Source organism: Chiroxiphia lanceolata, chromosome 22, assembly GCF_009829145.1.
Source record: "Chiroxiphia lanceolata isolate bChiLan1 chromosome 22, bChiLan1.pri, whole genome shotgun sequence".
NCBI lineage: Eukaryota > Metazoa > Chordata > Aves > Passeriformes > Pipridae > Chiroxiphia > Chiroxiphia lanceolata.
Window position 1 is genome coordinate 713,732 of NC_045658.1, and position 25,231 is coordinate 738,962.

At 47.6% G+C, this 25,231-nt stretch overlaps 2 protein-coding genes and 1 long non-coding RNA gene across 12 annotated transcripts in view; 1 reads left to right on the forward strand and 2 right to left on the reverse strand.

Annotated features, from left to right (window-relative positions):
• The window catches only part of ARHGEF10L (Rho guanine nucleotide exchange factor 10 like), a 32,468-nt gene extending 23,856 nt beyond the window's left edge, over positions 1-8,612 (reverse strand). For 6 of the 9 annotated variants that reach the window (XM_032708993.1, XM_032708991.1, XM_032708988.1 and 3 more), the window contains exon 1: positions 3,563-3,794. The gene's annotated coding sequence lies outside the window, so the exon portion shown is untranslated. Of the gene's footprint in view, positions 1-3,562; positions 3,795-4,244; positions 4,381-5,655; positions 5,721-8,473 lie in introns of those variants that run through there. The other 3 variants (XM_032708986.1, XM_032708987.1, XM_032708990.1) reach the window with 3 other exon arrangements.
• Positions 8,613-10,047: 1,435 nt separating this feature from the next.
• LOC116797445 lies at positions 10,048-15,558 on the reverse strand. Its single transcript, XR_004360659.1, has 3 exons — positions 15,510-15,558; positions 12,974-13,062; positions 10,048-10,190 (listed from the first exon to the last, which is right to left on the reverse strand). It is a non-coding gene; the product is annotated as an uncharacterized LOC116797445 (long non-coding RNA).
• On the forward strand, positions 12,766-24,486 carry RCC2 (regulator of chromosome condensation 2). 2 transcript variants are annotated; one of them, XM_032708996.1, is made up of 14 exons: positions 12,766-12,885; positions 12,998-13,072; positions 15,527-15,837; positions 17,305-17,398; positions 19,293-19,436; positions 19,555-19,686; positions 19,774-19,862; positions 20,149-20,263; positions 20,482-20,648; positions 21,693-21,873; positions 21,945-22,050; positions 22,143-22,215; positions 22,344-22,421; positions 23,144-24,486. In XM_032708996.1, exons 3-14 carry the CDS (start codon positions 15,529-15,531, stop codon positions 23,246-23,248), a joined length of 1,593 nt encoding a protein of 530 aa, XP_032564887.1. In that variant the 5' UTR covers positions 12,766-12,885; positions 12,998-13,072; positions 15,527-15,528; the 3' UTR covers positions 23,249-24,486. The 2 variants fall into 2 exon arrangements, with proteins under 2 accessions (XP_032564887.1, XP_032564888.1); XM_032708997.1 differs by having other exon boundaries at positions 12,786-13,072.
• Positions 24,487-25,231: the final 745 nt, after the last annotated feature.

The following is a 25,231-nucleotide window of genomic DNA, read 5'->3' on the forward strand; positions in this document are numbered from 1 at the left end:
GGCAGTGGGAGGCGGATGTGCTGCGGCTCCATCCCAAATTTATCCGGCTGGGCAGGAAAAGGTCACTTCCCATTTTGCCAGTTGACATAAGCTCCCATCCCAAAGCTCAATTTATCCCAAGGCTGGTTGGTTCTTTTTCCAGCTCCCAGGATTCCAAAACAACCCTTGGATTGGGTTTGAAAGGTCATTTTGCATCATTTTCCATGGAAAAGGAACATCCAGGGAGCAAAATGCATCGCAGGGGATGAGGGGAAAGCGAGTGGGGATGAGCCGCCCTGCCAGGGAGATCTCTCAGAATAAACCGGGAGCGGAAAAACGGGAAGCGGGACAAGCCAAGGAGGGCCTGGGGATGTGAGAGGATCCCAGAAGGATGCCAGGATGCGACATCATCATTGGAAATTCAGATTTCAAGGAGCTGCTGGGGCCTCTCCGTGGGAAGGAGCATCCTGGGGGCAGCAGCTCCGGCTCCTTCCCACCCAGAGCGGGGAGGGAAAATAAATCAAGGCGGGCCTAAATAAACAGAGCTGGGCCTAAATAAATATAGCCAGGCTTAAATAAATCGAACTGGGCCTGAATAAATCGAGCCGGGCCTGAATAAATCGAGCCGGGCCTAAATAAAGGCAGAAGAGCAGGACCATGTGCTGGGCCCCATCCTGATCCCGGGATTCAGGGGGATATTTTTAGCCAGGGCCATGGAGCGACAGGGCCCAGCTGGTGGGAACAGGGCCCAGCTCCGGGAAGGATCCCGGATCCAGGAAGGATCCCAGATCCAGGAAGGATCCCGGATCCAGGATCCCCCTTCCCAGGGCTCTCCCATCCCCCCATGGAGGGGTTGGGGAAGCCAGGGAGGAATAATGGACGATATTCCAACAGGATTTGCCCTGGGAATCTGCTCCTCTGCCCATCCCACTGCGCTCATCCCGCGGGATAAATAACCTGGAGTTATTTATAAGGGATGGGGGTGGGGAGGAATCCAAATTAGCTTTTCTCTCCCAAGGTTCTCCCCCTTTTCCACATTAATTCCTGCAGGTCACATCCCACATTCATTCCCACATCCCAGGGGGATTTTCCACCATGACCTTGATAAAAATTGATATAAAAATTGATATAAAATTTGATAAAAATTGAATTAATTCAGGTTTTTTCCACTCCCTGGGATGGGAGGAGTCCATGGAGGAGAAAAACAGGGATGTTTTCACCCCTGACTCCCAATCTTTTAAAATAATAAGTAAAATATTATTTAAAAAAAAAAAAAAAAGAAGTTAAAAATGGAAAAGAGGAAATTAAATTTAGGAAGTTAAAAAATAAAAAATGAAATTAGAAAAATTAAATGGAGAAATAAATGGGAAAACAAAGTTTAAATGGGAAAACAAAGTTTAAATGGGAAAACAAAGTTTAAATGGGAAAACAAAGTTTACATTTAAAAATAAGATATAGGTTGGGGGAAAAATTTACATTGAAAAATAAAATTTGCATTGAAAACTAATTTTAAAATCAAAATCACTCAAACATTAAAATAACCTCAAGTAATTTAAACAATAAAAGAAATCACTTATGACTGGAAATAACTCAAAGACAAAAACAACTCTGAAATGAAAAATCATTTTCAAATTAAAAAACATTTAAAAATGAAAAAAAGTAACTTTAAAAAGCAGCAAATATTTGCAGCAAAGGAAGCTTTTTCATCCCTAATGGGATTTCAGGGCCAAAGGTTTTATTTCCCAGTTTTCCAAGGAATAAACTGAGCAGGTTTGAGGGTGTCAGTGAGAGCTCCAGTGGGGAAAAATTACCCAGGGTCCTCAAAAATCCCCTGGATAGGGAGTTGGGATGTGGTTGGGACGGGGGAAGGTGGGAACAAGGGGCAGCCCCAGGAGCAGTGGGAATGAAACGATGGCAAAACCCTGGGGGGTGGGCTAAAAAAAAGGCAAAATATGGAATTTCTTCCTCAAAATCTAAAAAAAAAAAAAAAAAAAAAAAAGGGTTTTCGCAGAAAAAACTGCCAAAGGAAGAGTTTGTCCCCAAGAGAATTCCGTAAAAATTCAAAATCCACGGCAGTTTTGGGAGTAGATTTTCAATAAACTCCTGGAAAAGTGTCAACTTATAGAAAAAAACTTTTTTCCCTGTTTTCCCTTGAAGTGGCTTTTCCAGGCAAATATCCCACAAATATTCCAGCTCACAATCCCATGACCTGGAAAAGTGCCACTGTTTTCCTTTGCTTTGCATTTTCAAAGCTGTTGATGAGCTGGAAAAAATCCATCCCTGGTCCAGTTCATGCCATGAGAAATGGGGATAAAAGGAAAACCAGGGAAAAGTCAGGAACATTTATAGCCTTTAAATAGGAAAAATTAAAGTCCTTTCTGCAAAGATTTCTCACAGAGAGACCTCAAAAATCTGGGAAAAAAGCCATTTATTGCCAAAAAACTCCCTAATTCCACATTTATCCCAATCCCCACTTTACAAAGTTCATCCACTGCAAAACTACCTCGGGAAGGAATTTCAAAGGAGAAGAATTTGAATCAGAAATACCAATAAAAAAGCCAAAAAAATGAAATAATGGCTGGTTTTTTTCCCCTATTATTGTTTCCAGCTTAAAATTCCCAATAATTTGGAGTTTGCTTTATTGCAAAGCTCCACATTAAATCCTCTCCCACCCTTTGGAAGTGTTTTTTCCTCCTGCCAGTGCTCTGGGGTCACTTTATTTCACCCCCAAATCACCTTACATTGCCCCAAACCCCGCTTATTTTGCCCCAAAATCACCTTATTTTGCATAAAATCACTTTATTTTGTACAAAATCACCTTATTTTGCCCCAAACCCACCTTATTTTGCATAAAATCGCCTTATTTTGCAAAAAAAAACCCTTATTTTGCCCAAACCCCACATTATTTTGCCAAAAAATCACCCTTTTCTGCCGAAAACCCACCTAATTTTTACCCTAAAAATGACATTTCCTTTATGTTTTTCCGGGTATTTTTGGGAAAAACCTGCTCTTTGCAACTTGTTTTGTTCCCCTAAGACACAATTAATTAATTAAAAAATAAATCAAAGAGGTGCAAAAGGTGGGAAAAAATATTCCAGCCCCTTCCCAACTTGCACCTCAACGCAACCAATATCCCAAAAAAATCGCCGAAACGGATAAATGCCATTATTTCCTGCCAAAATTATCCCAGAGGACGCTCCCACCTCTCTAAAAATCAGTTTTCCCACAGGTGCTGCAATTCCCAGCTGAGAAAACACGGGAGGGATTCACGAGCTGGGAAAAAACTGGGACGAGAAAAGGGCAGGAACGAGGGTGGGATGAGGTGGGTGGGTATTCCTGGGGATTTCCCTCCCTCATTCCTTGTTTTCCCTTATCTGTACAAAATGAACCCAAACTCCCGGGAATTTTCGGTGGATAATAAAGGGGGCATGGCCGGAGGTTGCGGGAAGCGAAGGGTGTCCTCCCGCCGCGGGATTCTGGGATAACCTATGGATTTCTATACGGACACACGGATATCCAGAGATTCCCGGCTGGATCCATGGATCTGGGGGGCGAGCAGAAGGGAAAACGGGAATTTGCTGACCTGGGAAGGCCGCGGCTCCTCCGGCTTTGTATCCACATCCGAGCAAGGAGGGAATTCCCGGGAAAACCTCCCTGGCCGGCGAGGGTCGCTCCCGAGGCGCCCCTGGGTGGGATGCCCGGGGCGGGGGCTCCCCCCGGGCCCCGCCGGACCCTCGCGATTCCCAAATCCCGGCGTTGGAGCCCGGCTGGAGCTCGGCCCGGCGCTCCAGCGGCTGGAGCGAGGGATGCCGGGATTTTGGGCAGCATCTCCCCCTCCTTCTCCTCCTCCTGCTGCTGCTCTTCTTCCCGGGCAGCGCTTCCCAAATCCCGCTAAACCGGGATTGATCGCCGCCGCCTGGAGCATCCCGTTAACCCCCTCGCTTCCAGCGGGGGAAAAAGAAGGAGCGGGAGAGGCCAAAACGCCCAAGGATAGTCCAAAATGCCCAAAGTTTCCGGGCAAAGCCGATTTTTCCCGGGATATTTGACCTCCAAACCACCCGCTGCCGGCCGAAAACGCAGCTCCACATTCCCATTCCAAGTTATTCCCCCACCACCTTAACATCCCAAAAACTCCACCCAAAATACACTATACACTCCCCCCCCCCCCCCCAAAAAAAAAAAGAGGGAATTTCAGGCAGCAGGAAGAGCCCACCCACAGATTTAATTAAATCCAATATCCTTGATATAAAATACTCTCACTTTACCTATTTCACATCCGTGTTTTCCGGGCTGGGAAGGAATTTTCTGCCGGCACAGGGCCCGGCCCTGCTGGAAAACGCCCCTTGCAAACAAACTCCAGAGCTGTCGGGATTTTTCCAGCCTCAAACCAGCCCAACAAGCCTGGCAAAAAGCAATAAATATATAAATATATCCCAGTGCCCTCCAGGTGACTCCAGGGAAAAAGCAACACTCCTTTCCCTGGGATAATGGGCTGAGCCAAGAAAACCTCCTTAAGCAGGAACAGGACTCGAGGATGGTGGTGGGGAGGATTTTATCCCTCTTATCCCAACATTTGCAATGGGGAGACGCTTCCCAACCTATTTTTGGGAAGCAGCAAAACCATCTTTTGGACAATCAATAATTAAAGTGAATTTTCTGGGAATTAAAGTGATTTTTCTGCTTTTTATTCCTGGGAATTAAACCGAATTTTTCTTTTTTCTTTTTTTTTTTTTTTTCTGAGAATTAAAGTGATTTTTTTTTCTGTTTTTTTCCTGGGAATTAAAGTGTTTTTTCTGGTTTTGGTTTTGTTTTGTTTTTTTTTTTTTTTTTCCTGAGAATTAAAGTGATTTTTCTGTTTTTTTTTTTTTTTCTGAGAACAAAAGTGAAATTCTCTGTTTTTTTCCTGGGAATTAAAGTGTTTTTTCTGGTTTTGGTTTTGTTTTGTTTTGGTTTTTTTTTCCTGAGAATTAAAGTGATTTTTCTGTTTTTTTTTTTTTTTTCTGAGAACAAAAGTGAAATTCTCTGTTTTTTTCCTGGGAATTAAAGTGATTTTTCCAATTTTTTTTTTCCTGGGAATTGAAGTGAATTTTTCTAGTTTTTTCCCTGGGAATTAAAGTGATTTTTCTGATTTTTTTTTTTTCTGGAAATTGAAGTGAATTCTTCTGGATTTTTTTTTCCCTTGGAACTGGAGTGAATTTTCTGGTTTTTTCCTTGGAAATAAAGTAATTTTTCTGATTTATTTTTCTTTTTAAATTTCATTTCTGAGCCTTCCACTTCCCACCCCAAAAACTTGGGAAAAAGCACCTCAAAGCCTCCCAGAAGAACTGGGGGGGGGGGGGGGGTTCCATCCCAGAACCAGCTCAGCAAAGGCCCCGGGAAGGAGGGAAGGGAGCAAAGAGCACCCCCAGAAATTTGGGATTCATCCCACTCCACGGCTGCCCCAGCACCTCCTGGAAAGATCCCGATGCCCCCAGAACAAGGAACTCGGGCTGGGAAGGGCTCCCATCCCAGGGAATCAGCCTTGTCTGGGAATGAAGCCCTTTCCCAGCCCAGTTTTCTTGGGATAAAGGGAATTTCACCCCCTAAATCCACCTCTCCAGGCACCCAGGACCCCCCCAGGACGTGGATACATGGACACATTCCAGGACTCCAAACCTCCCATCCCCAAAAACTCACCCTGGGCTGGGGAAAAACAGGAGCGAGGAGCGATTTTTCCGGCTGGCAGCCGGAATGTTGGCACAGGTGGCACTGACTCAACCAGGGCTGGGCACTCAGAAGGGCTGGGCCGGCCCCAGATCCCCATTAGTGCGCTCAGATAGCTCATTAAAGAGGAGAAAAATTAATTAATTCATAGATAATTAGGTTTCATCATCAATTATCCCTCCGGGATCGGGTCCTGTCCTCACAACCAGCCAAAAAGCCCCCCGAAAATCCACCTTGGAACTTTTTTTCCCCACACATATCCAAGGATTTAGGGTAGTTTGTATTGATATAAAAATGAATTAATTACTAAATAATCAGGTTTCATGGTTTATATTCATCTAGAAATGAATTAGTTGATGGATAATGAGGTTTCATCATTAATTATCCCCCTGGGATTGGCTCCTGTCCTCACAACCAGCCAAAAAGCCCCCCAAAAATCCACCTTGGAACCTTTCTTCCCACACTTATCCAAGGATTAGGGTAGTTCATATTAATATAAAAATAAATAAATTAATAGATAATTAGGCTTAATCATTAATTAACCCCTGGGAGCAGGTCCTGTGCCACAACCGGCCAAGAGCCCCCCCAAAAAATCCTCCTTGGAACCTTTATTCCCACACTTATCCAAGGGTTTTGGGGGGGTTTAGTGATACAAAAACTAAGTCATTAATAGATAATTAGGTTTAGCCATTAATTATCCAAGGCTTTCGGGTGGTTTTCCAGCTCTTTGCTGGGAAGAAATTCCAAGGAGTCCCTGGACAAGTCCGTCCAAGTGGGTTTATTCCCCCGGGAGATCTTTGGGATGCTGGAGGGGGGCACAGGGAGCTCATCCAGCCTCTAGATCCCTCTGGGAAAGCCTCCATGGAATGTTTGGGACACAAACACCTCGGATCCAGCCCTTCCAGGAGCCCCCGAACCCCGGGAATGCTCCCCTGGGAATGCTCCTGGAGCCTCCTCCTACAAAGCTGTACCGGGATTGACACACAAAGTCATGCAAGTGATGCAAATTTATGCAAATCTATGCAAACGAGCCCCTCCCTCGGCCGGGCCCTCCCCCGGAGCTGCTGCCGCGAGAACCCAAAAAACCTGTTTTTGGGGGCGTGGGGCGAGAATTTGGGAGGAACTTGAACTATTTGGCGTTGAACAATGAAGGGAAGGGAAGGGGTGTGTTTCTATCCGTTTATTTTTAGATAACTAAACACATTTTATACCTATTGTGCATGTTTATAGGTTTGTATTTCAATGCCTTTCAATTTATTTGAATAGATTTTAATTTTAACACATCATATACATTTTCAGATATTTATATCTATTTTCCTATTTCATATATATTATATATATTCATATCATTATATTTCAGTTATTTCCATTTATTTTCAATATATTTTAATTTTAACATATCTGTGTACATTTTATAAATTTATTTTTATATATTGATATTTATTTTTATATTTACACTATATATTTATATATTTACATTTCAGTTTATTTAAATGTATTTTCAATATATTTTAATTTTAACACAACTGTATTTATATACACGTATATTTATATATATTTATTTTTATACGTTTAAATGTATTTTTATGTATTTTATATATGCTACATATATTTATATATTCATATATTCATATTTATAACTATATATATTTATAGATGCTTATATATTATATATAATTTATATATATTGTATATGTAATTTATATATATATTTACATAGCCATGTTTCCATTGATTTCAATTTATTTTAATATATTTTCATTTTAACACATCTATATTTACATACATATATTTTTATAGATCTATTGTTTATATACGTGTTTTATAGATTTGTTATATGTTTACATATATTTTCTATAAATTGTATATGTGTTCATATAGTAATACTTTAATTTCTTTTATTTTTAATATATTTTAACACGTGTATAGTTATATATATTAATTATATAAAAATATAAATATATTTTAGATATAAATATGTATTATATATTAATAGATTTTAACACACGTAGAGTTATATATATTGAAATTTTAATATATGTCTATTTTATATTATTAAATATACTACACTTTAGCATATATAGCACATATAAAGGAAATAAATAATTCTATTGATTAATACAGATTAATGCAAATAAACAGATTAATACAAACAAATAAATTAATAATAAAAATATAATTGATGTTTCTATTTACATTTATTCATTTAAATATACCAATTCTGCATTAATATGTCTATTCCATATCCATAGGTATTGACAGGGATCCATGGAATGAGGGGGATGATCCAGCCCAGGGATGCCCCCTGCTGCCACCTTCCCGGGAAAACTTTGGGACAACTTCTCCAGGAGATCTCCCAACTTTTCCAGAGGGTGTTCTGGGGATATTTTTTAAATCTCTATATCTGTATTTTTATAAAGATCCACGGAACTGTGGGTGGGGCTGGAGCCCATCCAGGGCTGGGCGTCTTCCCGGGAAAGCTCTGGCCCAGCTTCTCCAGAGGTCTCCCAGCTTCTCCAAAGGGGCTTTTTGGGGAATGCTTTGTGTGGACACCCCAAACTCTGCCCTCCATGACTTCCCGAGCCCCGGGATGGAGCTGCCGGATCCCTGGGAACACATGGAGGACTCGAGGGAGCAGCTGGGCTGGCTTTGCTCCCTGCTTTTCCGCCCAAAATTCCTTCGGAGGTGCCCAAACCCACCCCTGGAGCTTGGAATGCACATGGATCCAGCTTCCAGCTCCTCCCTTGCTCCTTCCACATCTCCCAGACGTGCAATTCCCAGAAAAACCCACCTGTCTGCATCATCCCACCGAGCCAGAGCCTAAATCCCCCTCTTCCTGCACGAAATCCTTGGGAAAGTTCAATGTGTGTGGATAAATCACCTCCTGGAGCATCAGTAATTCCATAAAAAACTCTGGAGGTGCCACCTGGCTGCAGAAGGAGCATGGAAAGGGACTTGCATGGATTGCATCCATCCCTTTCCATGCTCTCCACGTGGATCTCTGCTCCCTGCTTGGATTGCATCCATCCCTTTCCATGTTCTCCACGTGGATCCCTGCTCCCTGCTTGGATTGCATCCATCCCTTTCCATATTCTCCATGTGGGTCCCTGCTCCCTGCTTGGATTGCATCCATCCCCTTCCACATGATCCAGTTGGATCTCTGTTCTCTGCTGTGGTGAGGATGCAAATTCTCCTGGCAGCCATTCCCACGCTGTTCCCAAAGCCACCCTATCCCAGGATACTTGGATTTTTCCAGAGGCTCTTGCTGCAAACCCCCTTTTCCAATTGCTACAACCACATCCCAAATATCCTCATCCCCAGGGATACCCCCAATATCCCATCCAGGGATACCCCAAATATCCCTATCCAGGGATAACCCAAACATCCCCATCCCCAGGGATACCCCAAATATCCCTATCCAGGGATACCCCAAACATCCCCATCCCCAGGGATACCCCAAACATCCCCATCCCCAGGAATACCCCAAATATCCCTATCCAGGGATATCCCAAATACCTCATCTAGGGATACCCCAAACATTCCATCCCAGGATACCCCAAATATCCCTATCCAGGGATATCCCAAATACCTCATCTAGGGATATCCCAAATATCCCACACAGGGATACCTCAAACATCCCCATCCCCAGGGATACCCCAAATATCCCACCCAGAGATACCCCAAATATCCCCAGGGATATCCCAAATACCTCCAGGGATACCCCAAACATCTTCATTCCCAGGGATACCCCAAATATCCCACCCAGGGTCCCCCCTGTGGATCTGGGATTGGGGAGCGCTGAGCCAGGCCCAGGTTATCCGAGGTGAGACTCTCCCCATTCCAGACTCCCCTGGGAATTAACAGGTCAAACCAGTTTTTCCCAAACCCAGGACAAACCAGTCTGAGCCCAGGCCTGACCCAACCTGCCTGGAGTGTTCCCACCCACCCCACAAACCCGGCCGGCCTTTTGGGGGAAAAAAGGCCATTTTTAGGGATCAGCAGCCGGGTCCCAGCCCCGGTAGGGCTTTCATTCCATCCCATCCCTCCGGAGATCATGGAAAATCCCTGAACGACCCCGACTCTCCCACCCTGCTCCTGCAAGTGATGCTGTGCCGAGATGCTCCGGGGATAATTCCGTGAGTAATGCGGGAATTTGGGATGATTTTATCCCACCCAGGAGGTTGTTTCCCTGAATTCCAAGGGTTTGCCCCTGTTTTGGGGGGATTTGGGGTGGGTTTGCCCCGGAATCCCACGGGCCCAGGTCCCAAAATTGCATCAGCACTTGGGATTGCGTCAGAAATCCATGGGATATTGCAATGGAATCAGAGAGGAAAACACCACCCAAAATTGAGGATTAATCAAATATTTTCAATAAATCACATCTTTTAAATCAATCAGATATTGCAAATTAATCAAATATTGCAAATTGGTCAAAAATTCACCAATTCCAAAGGCACCACATGTTCCCCTCCTGCAAAATCCCTCGATGTAATAAAGGGAATTTTCTCCTGGTAAAAAAAATAAAAGGGGGGGAGGGAGGAAAAAATTGCAATAAAGGCAATATTTGGATTTATTTGGGGGGGGGGAACACAAACCAACCCTTTGCAATATGAACGTTTATTTCTTGGGGAAAAACACACTTTGCAATAAGTGCCTTTCTTTTTGGGGTCAATACCTGGCAATTTGGTCACTTAATCTGGGAAAAACCTTTGGAATACAGGCAACAAATGGATTCATTTCTTGGGAAAAAATACACTCTGCAATAGGTACTTTTTTTTTTTTTGAGGGGAAAAACCCCTTTGCAATAAATGTATTTTTTTGAGGGGGCAAAACCACTTTGGAATATGTACACTGATTTTTTGGGGGGGGGAAACTTTGCAATAAAGGCATTTATTTTTTAGGTAAAAAAAATTCAGCTAAGGTAATATCTGCATTTATTTTGGGGGAAAAGAAAAGAACCTTTGCAATATGTGAATTTATATTTTTTGGGGGGGGTAATTGCAATAAGTGCCACATTTGTATTCATTCTTTGGGGAAAAAAAACTCTTTTAAAATACGTGTATTTAATTCCGTGTACTTATTGATATAAAGGAATTAATGTGAAGTTATTCTGGGTGGGGGAAACCATTTTGTAACATGTCCATTTATTTCTTGGGGGGGGAAAAAAACCCTTTGTAATGTGAGCATTTATTTTTGGGGGGGAAAATCCACTTTGCAATGAAGGCAATAAGTTAATTTATTTGGGGGGATATGGCAATAAAGGCAATAAATGCATTTATTTTTTTGGGGGGGGGGAGATTTTGCAATAAAGAAAATCTGTGCATAATAATAATAATACTCGGATATTTATTTATTTATTTATTTGGGGGAGGCAAAAAATCCCCTTGAGCTTTGTATATTTTTTTGGGGAAAAAAAATCCCTTTGCAATATGTGCATTTAATTTTTTTGGGGGGGGGGGAATCCACTTTGCAACGAAGGCAATAAGTTAATTTATTTCCGGGGGGGAACAACAGTATGTGCATTTGTTTTGGGGGGAAAAATCCCTTTTTTAGTACATGCATTTCATTTTTGGGGGAGGAAAATCCCCGGTTTAATATGTGCATTTAATTTTTTTTTTGGGGGGGGAATCCCTTTTTTAATATGTGCATTTGATTTTTTGGGGGAAAAAAATCCCTTTTTTAATATGTGCATTTAATTTTGGGGGGAGGGAATCCCTCTTTTAATATGTGCATTTGACTTTTGGGGGGGAAATCCCTTTTTTAAGATGTGCATTTAATTTTATTGGGGGGGAGGGATTCCCTTTTTTAATATGTGCATTTGATTTTTTGGGGGGAAAATCCCTTTTTTAAGATGTGAATTTAATCTGGTGGGGCAAAAAATCTGGTGGGGGAAACCCACATTTTGCAATATATGTGTTTAATTTTAGGGGGGGGAAATCCACTTTACAACCAAGGCAATAAGTTAATTTATTTAGAGGGGGAATATCAATATAGGCATTTATTTTGTGGGGGAAATTCCTTTCTTAATATGTTTGTTATTTTGTTTGTAATCTGTATTTAATTTTGGGGGGAAAAACCCCTTCATGATACGTACATTTAATTTTGGGGGGGATATTTATAGTATTATATTATAATATATAATATATATTAATATATATATTTAATTTTGGGGGGAGAATCCCTTTTTTAATACATGCATTTAATTTTTTGGGGAAAAAACCCCTTTGCAATATATATATTTAATTTTTTTGGAGGTGGGGAATCCCTTTTTTAATATGTGCATTTGATTTTTTGGGGGAAAAAAACCCTTTGCAATATGTGCATTTACATTTTTAAGGGGAAAAAAATCCTTGGAAATACAGACATTTATTTTGGGGGAAAATCCCTTTTTCAATAGATGCATTTAATTTGGGGGGGAAAAAGCCCTTGGCAATATGTGTATTTATTTTTTGGGGGAAAACCCCTTCGTAATATTTACATTTTTTTTTGGGGGGGGGGGAACCCCTTTGCAATATATATTTTTTGGGGGGGGGGGGAGGTGGGGAATCTCATTTTTAATATGTGCATTTACATTTTTCGGGGGAAAAATCCTTGGAAATACAGACATTTACTTTTGGGGGAAATCCATTTTGCAATAGAGGTAGTAAGATAATTTATTTAAGGGGAAATATCAATATCTGCATTTATTCTGGGGGGGGAAATCCCTTTTTCAATAGGTGCATTTAATTTGGGGGGAAAAAAGCCCTTTGTAATATGTGCATTTACATTTTTAGGGGGAAAAAATCCTTGGCACTACGGGCATTGATTTCCTGGGGAAACTTCCTTTCCAATAAACACGATACACTTATTTTTCCCTTCACCAAAAAAAATCCAACCCCTCTTTCCAACAAGGCCAGCGAGCGCATTTCCCTTTTCCAAAATTCCCCAAATTCCACAGTTCATTCATCTCCCATCCCCAAAAATTCCCCCTCAGCACCAAGGGAGGCAGGAGGGGAATCCCTTCCAGGAATTCTTTGCTTTCCCGGAGTCTTCCAGCCCTAAAGATGGAGCTGGACTTCGCAGCCTCTTCCTCTCCAACACAGGATGGATAATTTTTTTTTCCTCTTTTTTTTTTTTTTTCCCTTTTCCTGCCCATCCATGTGTTTCTGTTTTGTATTGTCCCATTTGTTCGGGAGGCTCATATTTACATTTTAAGTGGATCTGGTGGGTGGGATTTCAGGGAGGAAAAGGGGAAGAGGGGGGAAAAAAAAAAAGCTAGAGAAGAAAAAAAAACCCACGAGAAAAAAATTACCTTTTTTTTTTTTTCCTGCAACAGGAACCACCACCAAAAATAGTGCAAAGGCCCCGAGTTGTTGCTTTCTTTATGCTGCACCTTTCGCCCTAAAATCAGGTTTGGAATGGGGGGGGTCAAAAGGGGGCTCGGGGGGAGGAGGAGGAGGGGGAAAGGGATGGGGGGGGGCTTAAAAAGGTTAAAAAAAAAAAAGGCGGATCCACGTGGTGCGATGGGGGAGACAGAGATCCCATTGTTCCAGGGAAACGGGGATTAAAAGGATCAGGGCTGGGGGGGTGAGGAGGCAGAGGGATGGAGGGGGGGCGACCCCCGGGGGGGGTTGTGCCCCCTCCCCAAATTTCATCGCAGCGCTATAAAAGATAAACCTCCCCACTCCCACCCCCCAAATAGCGAATGGAGGGGGCGGGGGAGCCCCGAGAGGAGCTAGGGGGGCTCGGGGGGAGGAGGAGGGAGGGGGGCCCAAACCCGCCCACCCCCCGTGTCCCGCTCCCCCCCTTCCCTTTGGGGGGGCGCTTTGTCTCCGGGCCCATTTCCTGCCGTGGATCCCCTTCGTGACCCCCCCTCGGGACCCCCGAGCCCCCTCCTTTGCACCCCCCTTCACCCCCCGTTTGCCCCCCCCACTGCAAAGTCTCCCCGCTCTCCGCCCCCCCCACCCTCCTCTTTGTACCCCCCCCCTTTGTACCCCCCTGCCACCTCCCCTTCCCAAATCGTCCCTCTGCAAACCCCCATTCCACACACCCCCTCTGAAAACCCCTCTTTCCAATACCCCCCTTCGGACCCCCCCAGAACCCCCGTTTCCACCTCCCCGTTTCAATCCCTCCTTTGAAGCTCCCCCTTTCCAATATCCCCCTTTTCAACCCCCCTCCTTTGCACCCCCTATTTCCAACCCCTCCTTGCATCCCCCTTTCCAGGCCCCCCCCTTTCCAAGGCCCTTTTCCATCTCCCCCTTGCACCTCTCCCTTGGCCCCTCTCTTTCCAATATCCCCCTTTCCCACCCCCCCATTTGCACCCCCCTTTCCAGCCTCTCATTTCCACCCCCCCTTCCAAGCCCCCTTTTCCAGCCCCCCCTTGCACCTCTCATTTCCACCCTCCTTTCTATCCCCCCTTCCAATACTCCCTTTGCACCCCCCACTTTCCAATTCCCCCTTTCCAGACCTCCCCCTTTCCAAGCCTCTTTTCCAACTCCCCTTTGGACCCCCCTTTACACCCCTCCATTTGCACCCTCCCCATTGCACACCTCATTTCCAACCCCTTCCTTTCCCCCCTTTCCAAATTTCCCCCCCTTCCAAGCACAGCTGGGCCCGGAGGGGGGTCTTCCCTTTCCCCCCATGCCGTGTCCCCCCCATCTCTCCCCGTCCCACATCTCCCCCTCTCCCCCCTCCTCTTGTCCCCCCCTGTTCCCCCACCGTGTTCCCTCTCCGAGGGTCCTCCCTCTCCCCCATTGTGTCCCCCCCTCCTTCCTCGCTCTCCCCCCCCCCCGTGTCCCCTCGTGTCCCGCCCCCGGGGGTCTCTCCGCTCTCTCTCCCCCGTGTTCCCCTCGTGACCCATCCCGGGGGTCCCATCTCCCCCTGTCCTCCCTCTCCCTCCTCGATTCCCGCCCCACCTGAGGGGTCCCTCTCCCTGTTTCCCCCCGTGTCCCTCCCGTGACCTCCCCTGGGTCCCTCCGCTCCCCCCCTTTCCCCTGTCCCCTCTGTCCCCCTCGACTGGGGATCCCCCCCCCGGATCCCTCCCGTATCCCCCCCACTGTGGGTGCCCCCTCTCCCCCCAACCCGTGTCTCCCCGAGTGTCGCCCCTCTCCCCACTTCCCTTGTCGCCCCATCCCTCTCCTTGTCCTCCCGGCCCTGTCCCCGCATCCCTCCTGGGGGTCCCCTCTCCCCCCCTCTCGTGTCCCCCCGTCTGGGCATCTCTCCCCCCCCCCCCTTTCCCATATCCCCCCCATGTCCCCCCGGCTGTGGGTCCCCCCTCTCCCCGTGTCCCCGCCTGTGTCCCCCCTCTATCCCCCATCCCGTGTCCCGGTGGGTGTCATACCGCTGCGTGCCCCTCACCTCGTGTCCCCATGTCCCGGTGTCCCGGTGCCGTACTGCTGTGTGACCCCCATCCCGTGTCCCCTTGTCCCCCTGCCCCCCCGGTGTCCCCATGTCCCGGTGCCGTACCGCTGTCCCCCCGGTGTCCCCATGTCCCGGTGCCGTACCGCTGTCCCCCCGGTGTCCCCATGTCCCGGTGCCGTACCGCTGTCCCCCCGGTGTCCCCATGTCCCGGTGCCGTACCGCTGTCCCCCCCGGTGTCCCCATGTCCCGGTGCCGTACCGCTGTCCCCCCGGTGTCCCCATGTCCCGGTGCCGTACCGCTGTCCCCCCGGTGTCCCCATGTCCCTGTGCCGTACCGCTGTGTCCCCCCGTGTCCTCATGTCCCTGTGCCGTACCGCTGTCCCCCCGGTGTCCCCATGTCCCTGTGCCGTACCGCTGTGTCCCCCCGTGTCCTCATGTCCCTGTGCCGTACCGCTGTCCCCCCGGTGTCCCCATGTCCCTGTGCCGTACCGCTGTGTCCCCCCCAGCGATGCCCCGCAGGAAGGCGGCGGGGCCGCCGTGGGACGCGGCTCCCGGCGCGGGGCCGGGCCCGGGTGGGCGGCGGCGGCCCGGGGGAGGCGGCGGCGGGGCCCGGCGGAGGCCCCGGCCCGGCGGCGGCGGCAGCAGCGGCGGCAGCAGCGAGGACGAGGCGCCCCGGGAGCGGCGGCCGCGGGACGGCAGCCCCGGGGCCCGCAGGCCCGGCAGGCCCGGCGGGGCCGCGGCGGGGCCCGGCGCGGGCGGAGGGGCCCGTGGGCAGAGCGTGGTGATCTGCGAGCCCGAGCACAGCAAGGAGCGCATCGTGAGCCGGGGCGGGGAGGGAGGGGGGCACCCCCGCGGTCCCTTTGTACCCCCGTTACACCCCTGTCGCACCCCTCTCTGTGCCTCCACCTGCATCCCCCTGGGCCCTACAGCAACCCCTCTTTGTGCCTCCCCCCGTAACTCCCTATTGCACCCCCTGTAACTCCTCTGTGCCCTTACTGCACCCCCTTTTCACCCCCTGTAAATCCCTGTGCCCTTACTGCATCCCCTGCACCCCCTTTACATGCCCTGCAGCCCCCCAGTACCCCTGTTGCACCCCCTCTTTGTGCCTCCACCTGCATCCCCCTGTGCCCTGTTGCACCCCCCTTTTGTCTGTCCTCCCCGCGTACTTAGTGCACCCCCTGCACCCCCTTTACACCCCCCTGCACCCCCTTTACACCCCCCTGCACCCCCTTAACACTCCCCTGCATCCCCTTGCACCCCCTTAACACTCCCCTTTACACCCCTTGCACCCCCTCTACACTCCCCTACACCCTCCTGCATCCCCCCTTACACCCCTATTGCCCCCCACTTGTGCCTCCCCCAGACACCCCCTGCACCCCTTAAAGCCCCCCCTCATCCCTGCTGCCCCCGTGTCCTCCATGTCCCGCAGGTCTCCCACATCCCTGATGTCACCCATGTTCCTAATGTCCCAGGCATCCCGTGTCACCCACACCCCCCATGTCCCAGATGTCCCCCATGTTCCCCACATCCTCTGTGCTCCATGTCCCAGTCCCAGATGTCCCTGTGTCCCCTACAACCCCTCTGTCCCCCGTGTCCCACTGTCCCAGATGTCCTGTGTCCCCCACAGCCCCAATGTCCCCTGGATGCCCCATGTCCCCCACGTCCCTGCTGTCCCCTGTGTCCCCCATATCCTCTACATCCCTGATGTCCCCAATATCCTCCACATCCCAAATGTCTTCCATGTCCCCTACATCCCCTCTGTCCCCCGTGTTCCCCACATCCTCACCATCCCCAATGTCCTCCCCATCCTCAATGTCCTGTGTACCCCATGTCCCTGATGTCCCCACATCCCTGTTGTCCCTCATGTCCCCCACATCCTTCCTATTCCTGGTGTCCTCACATCCCCAATGTCTCCTGACATCCCATGCCCCCACATTCCCGATGTTCCCGTGCCCTCCACATCCCTGATGTCCCCATGTCCTTCCATGTCCTCCCATCTCCTCCACATTCCTGCTGTCCCCCACTGTCCCATGTCCCCCACATCCCCGATGTCCCCAATGTCCTCCACGTCCTCTCATGTCCCCCCCATCTCTGCTGTCCATGTCCCCCACATTCTCCCCATCCCTGGTGTCCCCACATTCCCTACATCCCCCTGTCCCCCACTGTCCCCAGTGCTCCCAGTGTCCCTGATGTTGCCCTATGTCCCCACATTCCCTACATCCCCCTGTCCCTGACGTTGTCCCCTGTGTCCCCCTGTCCCTGACGTTGTCCCCTGTCCCCACAGAAGCTCGAGGGCTCCAAGAGCCGGGGGCAGCTCCTCATTTTCGGGGCCACCAACTGGGATTTGATCGGCCGCAAAGAAGTGCCTAAGCAGCAGGGTGAGGGGCTCACAACTGCCTAATTAACAGTGCTTTGCTTAATTGGTATTCATTTATAGTTCATTTGTGATTAATTAATATTTGGGGGGTTAAAACCATTGTGGATCATAATCTGGAGTTTGGGGTGTGCTGGGTCTCCTGCAAAGCAAAACAAACACCTGGATTAGTTTGGATGATTTTATATATTAATTGGTTTTTCTGCTTATTTTTATGCACTAATATTTCATTAATATTTTAATTAATTACTCTTTTTGGTGGGATTTCTTTTATGCTTGTATACACTAAGCTGGGATGGAACTGGGGGTGCAGGATGCCCCAGTTCTGCAAAGCAGAATAAAAGCATGGCTTATTTGTTCTGCCTTTAATTAATTTTCCCTGCTTATTTTTAATGCTTTTACATGTAATTAATATTTTTATTAATTAATATTTTTATTAATTAATATTTTAGGAGGGTTCTTTATTATAGTTGCAGAGCATAAACTGGGCCAGAACTTGAGGTGGTGCCCCATATACTCCAAAGCAAAATATACACCTGCCTTTTTTTAATGTATTTATATTTTAATTAATTTTTCTACTCTTCTTTATGCATAAATATTTAATTAAAGTTTTAATTAATGAATCATTTTGGAGGGGGTTCATTTGCAGTTGTGTAGCACAATCTGGGTTGGAACTTTGGGTGTGCTGGAACTCCTGCAAAGCAAAAATTACTGCACTGCTTATTTTTGATGCATTTATGTTTCGTTACTTTGCTTAATTTTTATGCATTAATCTTTAATTAATTTTATTAATTAAGTAGGGGAGCAATCACAGCTGCACAGTTTAATCTGGGCCACAATTTGGGGTGCACTGGATTAAGATGCTGTTTATTTTTACACTTAGATTTAGTTAATTTTCTGCCTCTTTTTATATGTTTATGTTGAATTGATTTTAATAATTAATTTACTTATTTTTAAAAAACATTCATTAACTGGGGGGAAGGAGTGAAAGTTGCATCTCTTAATCTGGGCCAGAACTTGGGGTGCACTAAATCTCCTGCAAAGCAAAATTAAGGCACTGCTTACTTTAGATGTATTTACAGTTCATTACTTTTCCTGCCCATTTTAATGTGGTTATATTTAATTAATTTTATTAATTAATTAGCTGGGGGAGGAGTCACACTTGCGTATTTTAGTTTGGGGCCAGAAGTTGGGGTGCACTAAATCTCCTGTGAAGCAAAGTGAACGCGCTGCTCAATTTTTCATGTATTTGTGACTAATTTTTCTTTAATTAATTAATTAATTAATTAAAACTATAACTGATTTTCTTAATTTTAGGGGTATTAATTAATTAATTGATTGATTAACTAATTGAAGGGAGAAATCACAGTTGTATCTCTTAGTGTGGGGCAGAATTTGGGATGCGGCTGATCTCCCACGAAGCAAAGTGAATGCATGGCTAAATTCTTAATGCATCTATATTCAATTTTCCCTCTTATTTCTATGTGGAATTAATCAATTAATTAATTACTTAATTAAGGGGAGGAGTCACAACTGCACATCTTAATTTGGGTCAGAACTTGGCGTGCGCTGAATCTCCTGCAGAGCAAAGTGAACGCGCTGCTCATTTTTGAGGCACTTATAACCAATTTTTTCTCCCTATTTTTATGTGGTATTAATTAATTGATTTGACTAGTTAGTTGATTGATTAGTTAATTGTTGAGGGGAGCAGTCACAGTTGCACATCTGAATTTGGGGGCAGGCCTTGGTGTGCACTGACTCTCCTGACAGAGTGGAAGGAACACGCCACTCGTTCTTAACACCTTCACACCCAATTTCTCTGCCTAGTTTGATGCCTTTCCATTTGCTTAGTGTCCTCATTAATTAACCCTCTCTTCTAATTAATTTTTGGCCCCCAGTTGCCTACAGGAACCTGGGCCAGAACTTGTGGGGGCCGCACAGGTACGGGTGTCTCTCAGGAATTCAGGTGCGGAGCGTCGTGTCCGGGCCCTGCGCCGCCCACAGCCTGCTCATCACCTCCGAGGGCAAGCTCTGGAGCTGGGGTGAGTGGCAGGAAAAAAGCTGGGATACATCCCAAAGAAACCCTTGGGATGCCAGGAAGCTCCATCCTTTGCTAAAAAGAGGAATTTTAGGCTGCTAAAAACAGTGATTTTGGCTCAGGTCGCAATGAAAAAGGGCAGTTGGGCCATGGGGACACGAAGCGCGTGGAGGCCCCGAAGCTCATCGAGGTTTTGGGGGGAGAATCCATCGTGTTGGCAGCCTGTGGGCGCAACCACACCCTGGCACTCACAGGTACTGGGGGGAAAAGCTTGGCACTTGGGGCAAATCGCTTGAAATCGCCTGGTTTTGCCCCCAAACGTTGCTGGTTTTCTGTTGCAGAGAGCGGCTCCGTGTTCGCATTCGGGGAGAATAAAATGGGGCAGTTGGGGTTGGGGAACCAGACAGACGCCGTGCCCAGCCCTACCCAGGTATGACCTCTCCTCCCCTGCTTCCCCACATGGGTTTGGGGGAAAAAACAGCAGTTTGGTGGGTTTTCCATTAAAAAAATGCCCTAACAAAGCCCAAACCCTCGTGGGATACAAGAACATTATGAGATTTGTTTCCAGCTGCAGCGGGACAATAAAAGCAAGAATTCTTGAAATTAAATTTTTAAACCCCCAGATTGGAGGATTTTGGGGTTTCCTCTGGGAAATTCAGCGTTCTGCCTTTTTTCTGTGTTCTTTTAACCCTTTTTTTCCCCCACTTTTCCCACAGATCATGTACAACGGGCAGCCCATCACCAAACTGGCCTGTGGAGCTGAGTTCAGCATGATCATGGATTGCAAAGGAAACCTCTACTCCTTTGGGTGCCCTGAGTACGGGCAGCTGGGTACGGGGCTATTTTGGGGTGATCTGCTCCAATTCCAGGGGATTGGGAAAAGGGGCAAAACTTCCTGCCCCGATTTCCCATGTGAGCCCCCGGAACGCCCCATGAAAACTGCGGGGGCTGGAACTCGGGGTTTGCGTGAGGAGAGGGGGGGTTCTGATGGGAATAACGGGGTGTGGGAAGGGGAGAGATCCTGTTTTTAGGCCGGCGTTGCTCCACAGGGCACAATTCCGACGGGAAGTTCATCGCCCGGGCGCAGCGCATCGAGTACGACTGCGAGCTGGTGCCGCGGCGCGTCGGCATCTTCATCGAGAAGACCAAAGATGGGCAGATCCTGCCCGTCCCCAACGTGGTGGTGCGGGACGTGGCCTGTGGAGCCAACCACACGGTGAGGAGCTGTGCCCCTGGCACCGGGGGGGCACTGCCAGTGGTCACAGCGGGTACGGCGGGGGAAAGATTTGCAGGGGGCATCTGAGGAGGGGGAGTTGCAGCAGGAATTTAGGGATAAATCCTTGCAGCCTGCATCTAAGGGTTGAAGTAGGAATTTAAGGATAAATTCTTGTGGCCTTTATTTAAGAATGATTTACAGTGTGCATCTAAGGCTTGAAGCAGGAATTTAGGGATGAATCCTTTCAGTCTGCATTTAAGAATGAAGATTTGCAGCAGGAATTTAGAGATAAACCCTTGCAGTCTGCAGCTAAGGATAAAGATTTGCACTCTGCATCTAAGGCTTGAAGCAGGAATTTAGGGATGAATCCTTGCAGCCTGCATCTAAGGACTGAAGCAGGAATTTAAGGATGAATTCCTGCAGCCTGCCTCTAAGGATGAAGCTTTTGCAGCCTGCATTCAAGGGTTGAAGCAGGAATTCAGGAATTTAAGGATAAATCTTTGCAGTGTGCATCTAAGGCTTGAAGCAGGAATTTAAGGATGAATCCTTGCAGCCTACATCTAAGGATGAAGATCTGCAGCAGGAATTTAGGGATAAACCCTTGTAGTCTGCATTTAAGGATGAAGATTTGCACTCTGCATCTAATGCTTGAAGCAGGAATTTAGGGATAAATCCTTGCAGCCTCTATTTAAGGATGCAGATTTGCAACCTGTGGATAAGGATAAATATTTGCAGCATTTCTTTAGGGTTTGGGACTGCCAAGGTGCCCCGAGAAGCTGTGGCTGCCCCATCCCTGGAAGTGTCCCAGACCAGGTTGGACGGGGCTTGGAGCAGCCTGGGGTAGTGGGAGGTGTCCCTGCCCATGGCAGGGGGTGGAACAAGAGGGACTTTCCAGCTTTTCCTACCAATGCAAACCAGCCTGGGATTCTGTGATTCCATGAGGATAAATCCATGCCATTTGTTGCCCCTGCTGTGCCTTTCCCTGCACTGAGCTGCTCGGGTCTCAGCTGCTGACGCTGGGGGACGATGTTTTTGCACCCCCAGCTCGTCCTGGACTCCCAGAAACGCGTTTTCTCCTGGGGCTTTGGGGGTTATGGGCGCCTGGGCCACGCGGAGCAGAAGGACGAGATGGTGCCGCGGCTGGTGAAGCTCTTTGACTTCCCGGGCCGTGGAGCCTCCCAGATCTACGCGGGATACACCTGCTCCTTCGCCGTCAGCGAGACAGGTCAGCATTCCCGGGGTTCAGGGGAGTTGGGAGTGCTCAGGGGGGCCGTAACCTGACGGGCAATGTTGCAGGTGGCTTGTTCTTTTGGGGGGCCACCAACACCTCCCGGGAGTCCACCATGTACCCCAAGGCCGTGCAGGACCTCTGCGGCTGGAAAATCCGCAGCCTGGCCTGTGGGTGAGTCCAAGCTCCGATGAAGCGTTCCCGTTCCGTGGGTTTTGGGGTGGTGGGAGGGCTCAGGGGTTCACCCTGCCTCGCCCCCTGTGCAGGAAGAGCAGCATCATCGTGGCAGCCGACGAAAGCACCATCAGCTGGGGGCCTTCCCCCACCTTCGGGGAGCTGGTAAGGAGGGTTTCCTGGGGACCCCTGGTTCAGGGATACCCCAAAACCCCCCCAGGCAGTGGGAGGGACCAGCTGCTTCCAATGCTGCTTCCATTGACTGCCCCCTTTCCATGGGATGTTCTTGTCAGGGGTACGGAGACCACAAGCCCAAATCCTCGACAGCTGCGCAGGAGGTGAAGACCCTGGATGGGATCTACACGGAGCAGGTGAGGGGGGACCCCACAGAGGGCTGGGGGAGGGCACAGGGACCCCCTCCAATGGATGGGGCAGCTGAGGCCATGTACAGCTCATCACACCCAGGGGCTGTTGGAGGGAGGGCACAAAGAGCCCTCTCCTGAAATAAATGTGGGGCTGAGGCTGTGCACAGCTCAGCACACCCATGGGCTGCCAGAGGACACAAGGGACCCTCCCTTTATATGAATGGGGCAGCTGAGGCTGTGCACAGCTCATCACACCCATGGGAGGCTGAGCAGAAGGTGCATGGACCCCTCTCTTCAATAGATCCGGTGGCTGAGGCCATGCACAGCTCAGCACACCTGTGGGGTCTGAAGGGAGGAGACGAGGAGGCCTCTCTTGAAATAAATATTGTAAATAAATGTGGTGTCTGAGGCCGTGCACAGCTCAACACACCCATGGGGTGCTGAACAGGAGGTGCATGGAGACCCCTCCCCTTTAAATAAACCTTTAAATGATTACAGTTGCTGAGGCCGTGCCCAGCTCATCACACCCATGGGGTGCTGGAGGGGGGGTATGGGCCCTCCAGGTGTCCATGGGCCCCTTCCTCAGTGTTGTCTGTCCCTCCCCAGGTGTCCTTGGGCTGTGTCTCAGTGTCCCCAGTCCCTTTCCAAGTGGCCCCATTCCTCTGTGTCCCTTGTCCCTTTTCCAGGTGGCCCTGGGCTGTGTCTCAGTGTCCCTGTCCCTTTTCCAGGTGGCCATGGGCTATGCCCACTCCCTGGTCATCGCCCGGGATGAATCGGATGTGGAGAAGGAGAAGCTGCGGAAGCTCCCCGAGTACAACCCCCGCACCATCTGAGGGACCCCCAGACCCCCAGTCCCGCTTTTCCAACCCCGCCGCCGTTCTCACTCCCTGTTCCCGTTCCCAAAACCTTGGGGGGGGTTATTTCCACTCCCCCCCCAGCTTTTTGAGTTCCCGACCGTAGCAGGATCTTTTGGCACATCCAGGCTTGGTTTTGTAGGGTCTTGTTTTTAATTATTTGTATTTTATTTGTATTTTTCTGCATCCTTTTTTTTATTGTTTCCCATTTTCCCGGCCACAACTATCCCTGGCTGCGGGCTCAGGATCAAACTGGGGATCTGATCCCGGCTCGGGATCCCTTCAGGGCTTCAGGATCCCTAAAGAGCAGCTGCCAACGCCTCCTTTGGCCCCAGGATTCCCATTTTTTTGCCTGTTTTCCCTACTTTAGGTGCTATAATTTTTGGGATATCCCACACACAGCCCTCCAGCATCCGGAGGGATCCAGGACTCGGATATCACCCCCCCCACCTCCGCCAGGACCAACCCCATTCCCAGCATCATTCCGGGGCTCCCCTCCCCTCTGTCACAGGGAGATCTCAGGGATGAAGAGGGGAGTCCTGAAGGATTTTTTTTCCTTGGAATTCTGAATTTCCTTTACTTCTTGCTCCTGATTTTGCCTGGGACCAGCCGGAATTCCCTCCTCCCCTGCCGTGCACTGTGCTGGAGAAACGAGGTGCCTTTTGGAGCAGAGCCCGGCTCTGCCTTCGGTCATTTCCAGTCTCATTTTATTTCAATTTTGCAAATTTTTAGGCTTTCTTTGGAATTATTCCACGGTTTTTAGGTCCTTCCCACTCTCCTGCTGGATGCTCCGGGCCATGCTCGCACCCAGGCAGGGAGTTTGCAGTAAAACAAAGGGGTTTTTTGGTCATTTTTGGGGGTCGGGTGGTTGTTTTGGGGTGTTTGGGGGGGGGGGTGTTAGAAAGGAAATATCCAGGCCAGGGGGAGCAGCTGGGCAGGAAAGGCCAATATTCCGCTTTTTTAGCAATATTTAGGATCTGGGGGGTTGTGGCACCAGCGGATGCCACAGCCCTGATAAAATGGGGGGGGGAATCACCAAACCCCCATTTTTACCCCCCACAAAAGCCTCATTTGGGGTCATGGCTGCCAGCCGAGGCTTTCCAGCCCCTGGAATGCTCTGGAAGCAGAAGGATCCGGGAAGATCCCGAGCAAAGAGGCCGGGGGGGGCGGGATGGGCTCGGGGGTTTTATATTTCTTGGAGTAAATGTTTCAATCAAGGCTGTCTCGTGTCCCCCCGCGCCGGCCCCTCCACCCCCCTCGGACTCCTCGTTCATCTCTTCCCTTCTCAAATTTTACGTTCCAAATCTCAATTTTTTTCATTTTTAAAATCTTCATTTTATAATTTTGAAATATTGATTTATTAATTTTTTTAAGCTCTTGTGTTTAAATTCTAAAATTTCAAATTGTTCATTTTGAAAGTCTAATTTTTTAATTTTTTAATTTCTATTTTTAATTTTTTAAGTCCTAATTTTTTAATTTTAAGAATTTTAAAATTTGAAATTTTAATTTCAAAAAAACTAATTACAATTTTTAAATTTTTAAGTTCTAATTATATCTATTTTTATCCTCGTTTTTAATTTTATGTTTTTTAAATTACTGGCATTTTTTGTCTTACTTTAAAATTTTATTTTAAATTCTATTTTTATTTTACTTTGCCTTGATGTTTTCATTCTTAGTTCTAATTTTATTGCTACTTTTAAATTTTTCATTTCTATTTTTGCTTTTATGTTTTAATTTATCCTAGTTTTTTCATTTTAGCTCTAATTTCTCTTTTTTAATTCTTTTAACTTATTTTTTATTTTCTATTTTTCATTGTAATGTTTCTATTTCTTATTTTTTAATTCCTGTAATTTTTAATTTGTTCCTTTTTTACATTCTAATTTTGACTTTTCTATGTTTAAACTTAATTTTTTATCTCAATTTTTAATTTCAATTTTTGAATTTTCAACTTTATTTGCGTAT